Here is a 14,094-nt window from a genome sequence, read left to right on the forward strand (position 1 = left end):
ACTATGTGCGAATGCTGTTTGTTGATTACAGTTCAGCGTTTAACACAATAGTGCCCTGCAGACTGTTCACAAAGCTGAGGGATCTGGGACTTAACAGCCGTCTGTGTGCATGGGTGTTGGACTTCCTCACTGGCAGAACTCAGGTGGTGAGGGTGGGCAGGTGCTTCTCCAACAGCATCACCATCAACACAGGAGCACCTCAGGGATGTGTCCTCTCGCCACTGCTCTACTCCCTCTACACTTCAGACTGTGTGGCCACCCACGGCTCCAACACCATTGTGAAGTTTGCTGACGACACAGTGGTGTTGGGTGCCATCTCCAACAACGATGAGGCGGCCTACATGGATGAAGTGAAGAATCTGGCATCGTGGTGCCAGGACAACCACCTCCAGCTGAACGTCAGCAAGACCAAGGAGCTGGTGGTGGACTTCAGAAGGGGTCAGCACAGAGACTACAAGCCCATCATCATCAATGGAGCTCCAGTGGAGAGGGTGCAGTCCTTCAAGTATCTTGGTGTCCACATCTCCTCAGACCTGACATGGGCTGGCCACATTCAGGTCCAGACCAAAAAGGCTAGGCAGCGCCTGTATCACCTACGACAACTGAGGAAGTTCAGGGTCTGTCCAAAGATCCTCAGGATTTTCTATACAGGCGCTGTGGAGAGCATCCTCACACAGAACATGACATCGTGGTTTGGGAACAGCTGTGTGAAGGACCAAAAAGCTCTCCAGAGAGGAGTGATCCGTACAGCAGAACACTGCTGCAGGATTGCTCTCCCCCCGCTTCAGGAGATAGAGAGATATATATATATATATATAGAGAGATATATATATATATATAGAGAGAGATATATATATATATATATATACACACACATATACACACACACACCCCCCCCCCCAACTTTTGCGCATGTCGAGGAGCGTGTCAGGCTACATTTCACTGTGTGTTATACTTGTCTAACTATGCATGTGACAAATAAAGAACCTTGAACTTGAACTAGACATTGTATTTTATGTTGTTCATGTAAAACTGTTCCCTGTAGATCTGAAAAGTTTTTAAATGAACCGACTGTCGGGAAGATCAGCTTTTACTATTACAACGAATTTTATTCCATTTCATGATGGCCACAATCTTTTTAAAAAAAAAAAAAAAAGTACTTCACCTACCCCCATCATGTTTTAGTGTTTGATCTTCTCCTAATCATAATTCCAATTTTGTTTTAAATGTTTTAAATCTTTTAAACTTGGCTCATTGCTTCATGCCGATATTGAAATATTTTTACCTGAACACCCTTCACAAATCTTAAGCTCAACAACAACCTGGAAAACTGGGAAAGAAAACAAAAGCTTCCAAAAATGCTGAAATGAAGGTTTACAACAGGAAGACCAATCTAATTTAAAAAATAAATAAATAAATAAAAGTCAAACAGGAGGAGCATCCACTGAACTGGATATGTTAGATGTAGAGTTCCTTACATTAATTTCTTTGCTTGTCAAAAACTGAGGTACTGTCAGTTTTACAGTCATCGTGTTGAATCCAAAAGCCTCAGAGAAAAAAAATGAAAAAAAAAAAAAAAAAGGAAGAAAAAGCACAGAGTATGAAAAAGATAGATTTATTTAATGACAAATTAAAACAGAAGTGGAGGACTTCAGGGAGAGCAGCAACATTACTGAGACTCCACATGAGGAGAAATGGAGAGATGATTGGCTTGAACTCCCTCAATCCTTGAACAAAAAAAACAAAACAAAAAGGGCTCGAGGGGGAAGACTTACCACACAAATGAGAGGACAGCGGGACAAATAAATGAAGAGAAAATAAAATAAAGCAACCCAACTCTGGAAGAAAAGAAACCTTCAATAGAATGACAACTTGTTTTGTTTTTTTTTCTTTAAACTACAAACACTGAAGTTTAGCCACAACTTTTACAATTGCCTTTTAATGTTTGTTTTTAAAATTCAATACAAAAACCGATAATTGTCATAATCTCCATGTAATAATAACAATAGCAACATTGTAACGGTAGAAACTGTCCCTCATTCCTTGTTGGGTGATCAGTCAATCGGTGAGGCAGACACGGGCAGACAGAGAAACGAGGCCGAGCACAAACGAAAGAGACGTGAGAAAATGAGCAGGTTTTCAGCAAAGACAGTGCACACGCGCGCACACAAAAAAACAAAACAAAAAAAACCCACTAATAGTTCCAAAGAAATAGACTTGAGAAATAATTCTTCCAACTGAAATGCAGTGTTTAGGTTTTTTCCTCCTTGTTCTAAAAAACAAAAAGGACCCCTTTGTTCCTAGGTCAATTTATTACACCTGCACACAGAGCCTGTAATGCAAAGAGCAATGTGCGTTTGGCATGTCAGAAAGCCGTTGATGTGTCCACTTTGAAAATAAAACTCCAGGGCTGACGTAGCTGAGGGCCTTCTTACATCCAACCAGTATGACAGCAAAGTTTAATAATTGATGATGACAGTCAACAATTTAATAACAAGCATCCGATGCTCAATCTTTAGCTTTGGGGGGAGGAACCGGTGTGGAGCAGAAGAAAGCAAAACGAGCTCGCGCAGCTGTAGTAATCCCGGGACCCTTTACACAGATCCAAGCTTCTTTTCCTGGACGTTACTTGGGGATTGGGGTGCTACAGCCATTCATGTCTGTGAGTGATGATCCCCAGTCACAGGCGAAGATACATTTTAGATAAAGATTTTTAGGGACTCAGGGTTCCAGTTTGAAATAGTCAATAGCAGCCACAGCCATAGCCCTGCGAGGGTGGGGAGCGTGGGAACCGTTCCAGTCCGAGTGAGGGAAAGTGTGGGGGGACTTGAGGGGTACTGAGGTGGATTACAAACAGGAAGTGCTAGCTGTCTTGCAAGCACTCCAGCACTGACCAGGAGTCGGTTTTGAACTATAGCTTGATCCTTCAAGTCAGGGACTGGAGCCCCTTCCACGTTCCGCTCGGGAAGAGCCGTAGTGTCTGAAATGTGTGTGTGTGTGAGAGAGAGAGTGCGATGAGAATGAGTTGTGAGAAATCACTCTAAGACAGGGACACGTGGCCAGGAAGGGAGTTTGACAGTTTGTGTCCGCGTTTACGACGAACAGAGGGTGAGGCCCCGCGTGGGTCTCACATAATGTGTTTCCAAGTCTATAGCCGTTACTACACAGTTATGCTATTTTGTTTCATTTCCTCCACTCATCCATCCAAACATTCAGCCATCCATTTCCCCCCCCCCCCAGGCCTCCATGGCTGCCTAATTAGACAGTCCAAATCCATGTCTGAAGGAGTGAGGCAGAGAGGGGTGGGGCACTGTGAGGTCTAATAAAAAAAAGAAAACAAAGAAAAAAAAAATGCCCCCTAACAATATGTAACTTGTTTGTTTTTTTTTAAAATCCTCTTCTCTTCAAAGTTTTTAGCACATGGAGATGGTGACGTTGATTCCCAGGTTGCCGTTCTCAGCAAACAGTTGTGCGATGGATGTGTCGAACACCAGGCAGTCGCTGTTCATGATAGCTGTGGCGATGCCCTCGTGGATGGAGCGTGGCGTGGCCTCCCAGGTCAGACGACGCCGGTGCCCGTTGAGCTCCAGTCGGTAGGCGAAGTTCTCGGCCTGCTTGCGAGTCCCAATGAGCTGCACGATGGCAAAGAACTGCTGGTGTCCGTCGTACTTCTCCTGCTTCTCCAGCACAAGCATGAAGTGGAAGCCGAAGCACGACTGCATCATTACCCAGTCCACCGCACCAGGCAGGTTGATATCTGTGGCCAGGAACACGATGTCCTCCCCCTGGACGGAGACACAAACAGGGTTAATCATCTTTAGTTGTCAGCCTGAAGTTAACACCCAACGCTGCTCACATAAAGATCTTTTACATCATCATGATCTCAAAATAAATACATGTTATAAAACAAGCTGCAAAAGGAACAAGCCGTTTGTTGTTCTCATGTTAAACGCAATTTTCTGGAATAATCTGGCCAGTATTTGACAGGGAGTATGCTCTTGATACCAACCACACCGTTATGAGACCTCGACCACTGGAAAGTTCAAAGGTGTGCCAGACCGCGACTTTCAGACTCGGGAGACTGAGAAACACATTAAAGTTGACATAATGACTTATGCACTTGTCTTTTTGAAAGGGGTTGTGATTTGCACTTGTCATCCGGCTGTCTTGTTGCAGGCTGACTTTTAGCATAACAGTAAAGAACAAGCAGAGACAAGTCTCCATGCAACCCCCACCTTTTGCACAATGGACACGTCGACTCATTGTTAACATCAAACCATCTAAAATTCTCAAGACCAAGTAAGATATGAGCCACTGAGTAATCATTAGTGTTGTCTTGCAGTCCAATCTTACAGCTTTAAAAACAAATTTCTAAGACAATTACGCCAAAAGTCATCCCACGAATTAAAAGGCTAAACCACTTTCAACAAAAAAAAAACAAAAAACAAAAAACAAAAAGAAGTACTGTAGTACTGCTGGCTGCAGTAGCATGCCAACTTTAATACGTCAGTGTTGCCAGATAAGATAACCACCATCATGGATGTTCTCGTTGTAGGGGCAAAGATCCTCCATGGTTTCAGAACAGATCATACAACTATATGTACAAGCCGCTCAGGCTTTGCATGACATCAGTGAGAGATGATTTCCTTATGTGGTGATCTCAGGCAGCTTCAGCTGTGAGCACAAAAGCTCACCTGTTGCCAGAGAAGCTCCGCCCACCTAGCAGTGGTGTAAACTACTGGAGTGTTCCTTCAATTTAAAAGTAATCATGATATTAAAATGAACAAATTCTGCAGGCTATAACAACTCATTTGTAAATTAACACACATTTACACAGTATGTTGTTTCCTTTGCTGTCCAGCAGAGGGCACACTCAAAATTCCCCATCAGCTTAGTGGGATGGAGTATGAAATGTTTTCCATGTTTCCACTTCATTTGAACAAACTCTACGCTGTTTATTCAGACTTTTATTTCTAGTTTATTTCTAAGAGTTTATTTCTAAGTCACAAACTTAATTGCAAACCCTGTACGATCCGTGTTTAAATAGCATCAATTCAGATAGTCTTCAAAGTGTCTCATCCTCATTTAGTAAAAATGGCACACACTTTTAGGAGCATGTTTTGTGGAAGAAACTGAGGAGCTGAGTAACTTCTAACCTGCAGTGTGGTGATGGACTTGTGCTGGTGCATCAGGTGAGGCATGACTGCATCCAATGATCCCTGCCACTTGCAAGAGGCGCCGGGGCAGGGGCAGGAATACGGCCGAAACTCGCAAAGCTCTTCGTGCTCGGTCTTGTCGGTATGAGGCAAGGTGACTTCGCAGCCTGATGAGGCATACTTGCAGGGGAAAAGGACAGAGTTGGCCACCTTCTCCATGGCCAGGTTCCTGATGGAACCCAGGGGACCTCGGCAGGTGGGGCAACAAGTGAGCTTAGGCCGGCAGTTGGAGCACACCTGGGGATGAAGAAAAATAACATTTTTTTTTTTTTTTTATTTATATATACACGAGTATGTTCATGACAAGTTTACTAAAATGTTAATCTTCACAATTATGCTTCTGCAAGAAATTTTCCTAGCAACAACAACAAACAGTTCAGGTTCAGTTACAGGCTGGACTGTACACACCAGGTGTCCGGACTGGCACTGGAGGATTGGGGGGAGGACATAGTCGAAGCAGACAGGACACTCAAACAGGCTCGCCAGGTCACTGTTGGAGGCTGTGGTGCCTGAAAGGGTGGGCACACGCTGAGAAGGAGGGCACTTAGATGTTCCTGTGGGCAGCGCGGTGGCAGTCTGGCGACTCATTTCTGACAAGAGAGGAGGATGGTTATGATAAAGCCATAAGCACATCATATTTTACCATACCATTACCAAGCCTTAGTTAAAAGATAAGTATGACTAATTGTCTAGCCCTCCCTTTGTTGGCAGCTCTTACTCTACATCGGAGTCAAAACAGGTCACTGAGGTGGAAGAAACAGACAAGACAACGGACATGAAGGACAAACATCACTGTGTTGATGCTGGTTGCAGAGCATGCAATTTGTTTAAAAACATGTAAATGAAAATATACCAAAATTATAGGGGTGCAACGATACTCGTATGGATATTGAACCGTTCGATACAGTGCTTTCGGTTCGGTACGCACATGTACCAAACAATACAAAATTTTATCAACTTTCCTTCTGATGATGCTTTCTGTGTTGAGCGCTCAGTGGATCTGCGCTCGACAGTGCAGCCTAGGCGGAGTAGTCGAACGCAGATTCACTGAGCGCAGGGCAAGCTAGCGAGACAGAAGCTAAGCTCGTTGCAACATGGCAAACTGAACCTCCCCCACCCTCATTCAGATCTGGCGTTTGGAACCATTTTGGTTTTCATGTGACGTATGACCCTGAAGGTAAGCGCGTCATGGACTAAATCAATCAATCTTTATTTATAAAGCACTTTCATACAAAAAATGTAGCACAAAGTTAAAAGCAGCCCACCCCACCCTCCAACTCACTCCCCACACTCTCATTAACATAAATGATGTGAATACACACATATCTCCCCCCCACACACACACACACACACTTAAAGAGTAAAAATTGGGCTGGGTTCACATGAGCCAAGTGAGGAAACACTATAACAGGGAGCCGTCTGCACCGGGAGCCGGTCACAGACCGCAGCCTCCAGGCTGGGCACACAGCAGGAGGGAGGCAAAGAAGCCCCCCAGCCAGGCTGAGAGGACCCCAGAGCCCCAGCAGCCACGGTCGATCACAGCCCCGGTGCAGAGAGCCCCCTCCGAGGAAACACTGGAGATATGACACAATAGGATATATACAGGGTAAAATGATAAAATAAATAAGAACGGGATACAATATAAATATAAATAGAGTAAGAAGATTAAAAAAATGAATAAGAATAAAATCAATAAATATTAGGTAAAGCCTAAATTAATAATAAAATAACGGGATAGAATAAATAAGCATAAAATAAATAAACGCTAAGTAAAAGCTAAATTAAAAAGGTGGGTCTTGAGCCTGTTGTTAGAAACATGTACGTTCTCTGCGGCCCTGAGCTCCTCCGGCAGGCTGTTCCACAGACGAGGACCATACCACTGAAAAGCTGCCTCTCCATGAGTATGTGTCCTGACTTTAGGGACAATCAAAAGGCCAGTACCAGAGGACCTCAGGGTCCGCGAGGGTTCATATGGTAAAGGCAGATCTGAGAGATAAGAAGGCCCAAGACCATTAAGACATTTAAAAACCAATAAAAGAACTTTAAAATCGATCCTGAAACACACGGGGAGCCAGTGCAGCAATTCTAAAACCGGTGTAATGTGGGCCCGCCCTCTGGTCTTCGTCAGCACACGAGCTGCCGAGTTTTGCAAAAGTTGTAAAGTTGAAATATTCTTCTTAGGAAGACCAGAGAGCAGGGCAGTAATCAATGCGACTGGTAATAAAAGCATGCATCAATATCTCTGTGTTAGCCCGAGAGAGAATAGGGCGGACTCTGGCTATATTTTTTAGATGATAAAATCCAATTTTGGTTACATGTTTAATATGTGGGATAAAACCAAGCTCAGAGTCAAAAATAACACCCAGGTTTTTCACTTGTAGCGAAGGACATAGTGAAAATGCCTCTAATTTAGACAAGAGTTTCTCTCTCTGAGCCTCAGGACCGACGATTAAAACTTCGGTTTTGTCCTGGTTAAGCTGTAAAAAGTTTTCTGCCATCCAAGATCTTATATCTAAAATACAGTTAAAAAGGGCATCCATTGGTCTGGTGTCATCAGGAGACACGGAGATGTACAGCTGCGTGTCATCAGCGTAACTGTGGAAGTTCACTCCATGCCTCCTGATGACACCGTCAGCATATACAAATTAAAAAGTACAGGGCCTAGAACCGACTCTTGAGGCACACCACATGTCATTTTATGGATCTTAGAGGAACATGTATCCATACTCACCATAAAAGTTCTGTCTGAGAGACAGGAAGTGAACCAGTTGTGTACAGCACCAGAGAGGCCCACCATGTGTTTCAGTCTGTTTAAAAGAACAGCGTGGTCTACTGTATCAAAGGCTGTGCTTAGATCCAGTAGCACCAGGACTGAGAGCTTTTGGGCGTCCCAGTTACATCTAAGATCATTTAAAACCTTTAGGAGAGCCGTCTCTGTGCTGTGGTTCACCCTAAATCCAGACTGGAATATCTCCAGGATCTGTCTATCATTTAGAAAATCATTAATCTGAGTAAAAACAAGTTTTTCTAAGATTTTACTTAAAAATGGTGAGTTGGATACAGGTCTGTAGTTATTAAAATCATTACAATCAAAATTGCTCTTCTTCAGAAGGGGTCTCACCACCGCCGTTTTAAAGGCAGCAGGGAAGACACCCAACTGAAGAGCGCAATTCATCACGTATAAAAGCTCAGCCTCAAAAAATCCATAAAGTGTTTTAAAGAGTGAAGAAGGGATTGGATCTAAAGGACATGTGGTGGGTCTCACTGTGGAGAAAACTTTCTGAAGGTTCTCAGCATTAACCAGGACAAAGCTGTCCAGTGTCTCCTCAGGTACAATCGAGCCCTCAGATGTCTTTACAAACATATCGCGATTAGATAAAATATCAGATCTGATGGCGCTGATCTTTCCCCTGAAGTGGTCTGCAAACTGCTCACAGAGCGAGTCTGTGGGGGTTCTTTGGGAGCTGTTAAAATCAGGGTTAAATAAATGATCTATGGTGGAAAAGAGGACCTTGGGATTATTTTTGTTATTACTGATTATTTTGGCGAAGTATGAGTTTCTTGAATTCCTTAATGTATTATTGTACATTTTAAGTTGCTCGCAAAATATTTGATGGTTGATAGTATTTTTATTTTTCCTCCATCTCCTTTCTGCTGCCCTGCAATTTCTTTTGAGTGTTTTGACTTCTTCGTTTCTCCAGGGTGATACATGTTTTACGTTAATCTTTTTGGTGGTGAGTGGAGCAATGGAGTCAAGGCTTTTCTTCAGTTTGCTGTTGAAATGATTAAAAATCAAATTGCAGGGTGCAGGTAGAATCACAGGGGGGCATTCGTCTAAAACCCTGGTAAAATTTGCAGCCACTTCAGAGGTTAGATAGCGCCTCCTCACAGTTCGCACCGAGGTCTCCCGCTGAATAAAACCGGTGATGTTAAAAAAAAAAAAAACAAAAAAAAAACAAAACACTGAGACAGCCAAGTCAACAACAGAGGACACGCTGGTGGACAGCCCATGGGTGATGACCAGGTCCAGAGTGTGTCCTCTGTTGTGAGTCGGCTGCGTGACGTGCTGGGTAAAATCCAAACAGTGAAGAATGTTTAAGAATTCTTTTGATGCAGAGTCAGAAGGATTATCTATGTGCAGGTTAAAATCACCAGTTAAAATTATATTATATTTTGAATGTATGTTTGTTAAAAATTCTGAGAATTCCTTGATAAAAGCAGCGCTGTCTTTAGGTGGTCTATAAATTGTGACAGATAAAACTGGAGGGCTGCTGAAAACAATAGCATGGAATTCAAAAGTGGTAAAATGATCAAATAAAATTTGTTTGGAGGTGAGTGTGTTGTTGGCCAAAGATGCAGTCCCACCACCTCTCTTACCACTTCTAATAGAAAAAGAGAAATTAAAATTTGGTGGGGAGGCCTCAGTGAGAACAACTGGTGCATCCGAACCCAGCCATGTTTCAGTTAAAAATAAACAGTCAAGTTTATTATCTAAAATTAAATCATTAATAATAAAAGACTTGTTCAACAGAGAGCGGACATTTAAAAGTGCCATACTGATTGAGACTGGTGGATTTTTGACAATAGAGTTGAATGGATGTTGATATTTAGGTTATTAATGTTTTTGGAGTTACTGGATTTATGATAATTCTGTTGCTCTGTTTGTGATTATGACGGGTATTGTGTTGACTGTGGGAAAGAGAGGTCCGAGTCCAAAGTTTTGTGTATTACTGTTAAAAGTGGAACAAATATAGGAGCTGGGACCAGGGGAACATCAGTCAGTGGCAGACAGATCAGCAGGTAATGTCAATTTGGGGTAGTGACAGGGCAATGTGCGGGAGTGCTGTACGCCAAATGCCAAATTGGTAGACAGCAAACGGCGTCCCCAGGCGTTGAGGTGGAGCCCGTCTGCCCCAAAAAGATGCCTCCTCTCCCAGAAGGCATCAAAATTGTTAAAAAAAACCCACGCCGTGGGAGACACAGGCGGAGGAAAGCCAGGTGTTGAGGCTGAGCAGCCGGCTGAAACGGCCTATCCCTCTGCCACAGGTGGGGGTGGGCCCGGAGATAAAAGCACTCACCTGCAACTGACCAAGGAGGCTGAAGAGTTGGAGGAAGTCCAACTTCAGCAGCTCAGATTGCTGTTTGGGGATGTCATTGGTGCCGATGTGGATGATGAGCCGGTTAACCTGTGGGTGGGATGCCAGAATGTTGGGAATTCTGTCCACTATGTCAACAACAGTGGCTCCCGGGAACGACAGCGTGAGCGCCCCCCTCATCCACACGTTCCTGACGATGGAATCCCCGAGGACCAGTGTGGAGAGAGGAGGTGCCACCGGGGGCTGCTGGCCATCTGAGACGCCTGCGCCGCGGCACCGGGGGTGTTCAGATGGAGATGCGCCAGCCGGACTGCGTGAGTGACTCCCAGGTAGCCGCGCCGTGGGTCCTCTTCTCCGAGGAGCCAGGGTAAAGCACAGCTCTCCGCGGTGAGTTTGCACCACAGCGTCGGGTTGCCCACCGTGGCTCCGGGGGCGTAGTGGTGGAGATGGCGCAGACCTCAGCGACACAGCGGGATGGCGAGGGCTAGCGGTCAGAGGAGGAAAGTCCACAGGATCTAGGACATTAAATTTATTCTCCAGTACTACCGCGCCGGAGGGGTGAGGGTGCGAGAGACTGATCCTCCTGCCCCCTCTGCAGCCACCACGCGTCTCAACCACGGTCCATGGCGCTGGTTGGAGTGGAGTGGAGCTGACCAGAGCCTTGGGTCTGGCCCCTAGCTGAAACCAGGAGTTCTCGTCCTTGGCAGAAGCACCAGCGACTCAAATTGAGAGCCTGTGTTGACTGTTGGCGGGATCTTGGGACACAGCAGCTGGATGGTGCACTGTGTCGGCTAGCTCAGCGCTAGTAGCGGTGGTTTGAGCTTTGCCAAGGAGGATCGTGTCAAGTTCGCATTCAGCCCCCTGGATTTGGTATAGCGTGGATATCCTTTGCTCCAGCTTGATCAGTTTTTGACTCAGGTTGATGCAGCTTTCACAGCTGGATGTTGAGGTAAGTGGTGCCATTCCGGAATCTCTTACCGGCGACAGCGTCAAAAACAAAAACAGAAACTACCACTTTAACTTACGTTAGCTAAAAAGGTCAGTCGTGACGCAGCAAGAGAAGAGTTTCACTAAAAGTTCACTAAAATGACAGTGAACTTGGATGCCAGTGGATCTAAAAATAAACTCCAGTTTTTGCGCATTCACGCTCAACTAAAACAGTATGTCGGATGTGCCACCAATGCTCAATTACATGAGTGGGAACTACTGCGTTAGCACAGTTTGCTCGTTAACGTGTTGGCCGTCCAGCCCCACACACGGGGCGATCCGCGGTAGCTCGTTAACAGATTTGCCGTGTTGTGGTGTTAACGTCATTTCAGATTAACGCTGACAGCACTAGTGGGAACACAACGAATATGACTGCACATAGGGCTGCTCAATTAATTGAATTTTAATCACAATTACGATCTGGGCTTTCAACGATCATTAAAAATGACTGAGCCGATTATTAGCCCCTCCCTCATTTATCCGCGATACCTTAAAGGCCGGTCCGTGAAAATATTGTCTGGCATAAACCAGTCCGTGGCGCAAAAAAGGTTGGAGACCGCTGATTAAGAGGACCAGAGGGAAGCTCGGAAAGCTAAGCAGAAGTTATTTGGAGAGGAGAGTGACTGCCGTTGGTTGAAAAGAGAGGTTAAAAAAAAAAAAAAAAAAAAAAAACCCTTCAGTGGTGTTGCACACCATTTTATATTATTTTTTAAAGTCATTGTTAACCTTTAAAGCCGGTCAGAGCAGCACGCTCCGTGTTGTGTAACTATTTTTAAATCCCTGTAGAACCTGAACCATGTAAGCTAGCGCAATAATTTGTTTTGCATATGAAACCGGAGGAGTTGTACTTACATCTGATGCCATCAGCTTGTCCTCGGTCACGGTTTCCTTCCACATAAAGCTTTGCAAAAACTGCATAAAAAGCTCTTGCAGGAACAAAAACATAATATTCCAGAAACACGCTTTGCCGATCCGATCAGCTGTTCGTAACACTTCCCACAGTGAAACAGACGTCAGCGCGAACTATCACATGTCCGCCATTTCCTGGCCGAAACCGGAAGTGACGTCATTTTCGCGGAAATTGTAGTTTTTTACTTGTAGGCCTTAAAAGCCTATACTGGTCATGTTTGACTTTTCTGAATAGTTTCTGGGATGCTTAGAACTCGAATTGCACTGCTGGAAATAGTTTATTTTGATGCACCTGCTGTTTTCTTTGCATCATAGGATTGTTTTTTCGTTTTTCCTGCAATATATGAAAATTGGTGTATCTCCAAAATAAAACTATGAAGACACTCAAAATAAGTTTCCTGTTATTGTAAACTATTTTTTGCAACTTTTTTGTATTTAAAGTTTTGAGGGATAAACCTCTTAAATTTCTCCAAATAGAAATATATGTAAAAAAAAAAAAAAACCAAAAACGATTTTCAATTTTTTTTGTAGTTTATTGCACTTTTTTGCAATTAATGTAGTTACTATGGACTTAATGCATACATATTATTAAAATATGGGCTATAACAGTTGTATAGCAACTTGAAATGCTCCCACAAATGGCACTACAACATGTAAAAATATAATATAAGTTCTGGCGGACTTTGTTCTATAGTCCGCCAGTCCAGTGTAGGTCTTAAAGGGTTAAATAAATATCGTCAAATAATCAAGATCTCAATTTCAGTGAAAATAATCGTGATTATCATTTTTGCCATAATCGAGCAGCCCTAACTGCACATTTACTCCAACAGCATCCTAGTGCAAAGACAAGTGGAAGCAGACAAAAACAACAAGCAGGCATGCTACAAACTTTACCCGAGTAATTTAGACAGCCGTTAGCACATGAGTCTCCTTATGGGGACCTGATATGTTTAATATGCTGCTGAGAATACAGCCCAGAAGAAGCGTATAGTATAGCTTTTATTTTGGAAAGAGCCATTTCTCTGTAATAAACTCCCTTTTCCAAAGATGAGTGATTCCTCAATCAGATAGATTTTTTTTCTTTTTTATTACTTTATTTCAGCAACATTAAATTTAAAAACTGTACTTTTGAGGTAAAATATACATTTATAATTTTAATAAATGACAAATTAAAAAAAGCATGAACATTTTTTGTATCGAAAAAACATCGAACCGTGACACCAAAGTATCAAACCGAACCGTGAATTTTGTGTATTGCTGCACCCCTACAAAATTAAAGCATTTTTCCCCCCTTTAACACTTTCTTTTACTGTAAAGTTATCAACATGCTATATGACTGTTATATACACCACAGCATATATGTTGACTGTTGAGTCAAGCTGCGAACGTTGTTCCCAAATTAAGACGTTTACTTTACTGTTATTCAAGGTATAGTTTTTGGTTTTGCTTTAGCGCCATAGTGTACAGTTTACACATTCACACATCACCTGAAATATTCATAGACTCAACACTGGGAGGAGTCAAATCTCTGGGAGGGATAAATCAGGAAGGGCATCTGGTTCTTTTTGTGTGTGTGGTGGGCTTCATGACAAACCTAATGACTGGTAAAATATCAAAAAGGGACGTGTGACGTCTAATTGTCACAGAAGACCTGGTAAATACTTCAACTGATGATGCCCATGCTGTTGTGTCCTAGCAGGACTGATGCAGCTAAAGTGTTAGCTCCAACTGTTCATACACAGGTCAGAGCTATAAGGAAAAACTTAAATGCCGAAGCAAGACCACAAATTGCGCAGGCATTAAGCATTTTCATCAAACAGACAGCCACAGAAATCTCCATGTTCATTTGGCTTCATGTGCTTTAGTGCAGTTCAGCTGTCTCTGTT

At 43.4% G+C, this 14,094-nt stretch overlaps 1 protein-coding gene across 2 annotated transcripts in view; it reads right to left on the reverse strand.

Moving 5' to 3' along the window:
• Nucleotides 1-1,599: 1,599 nt before the first annotated feature.
• The window catches only part of siah1 (siah E3 ubiquitin protein ligase 1), a 36,293-nt gene continuing 23,798 nt past the window's right edge, over nucleotides 1,600-14,094 (reverse strand). For both annotated transcript variants that reach the window (XM_082539394.1, XM_082539393.1), the window contains 3 exons: nucleotides 5,625-5,806; nucleotides 5,157-5,453; nucleotides 1,600-3,785 (listed from right to left, as the gene is read on the reverse strand). In XM_082539394.1, the coding sequence (XP_082395520.1) occupies nucleotides 3,414-3,785; nucleotides 5,157-5,453; nucleotides 5,625-5,804 (849 nt within the window). In that variant the 5' untranslated portion in view covers nucleotides 5,805-5,806 and the 3' untranslated portion in view covers nucleotides 1,600-3,413. The remainder of the gene's footprint in view (nucleotides 3,786-5,156; nucleotides 5,454-5,624; nucleotides 5,807-14,094) is intronic.

This window comes from Aulonocara stuartgranti, assembly GCF_965226115.1.
Source record: "Aulonocara stuartgranti genome assembly, chromosome: 7".
NCBI classification, from domain to species: domain Eukaryota; kingdom Metazoa; phylum Chordata; class Actinopteri; order Cichliformes; family Cichlidae; genus Aulonocara; species Aulonocara stuartgranti.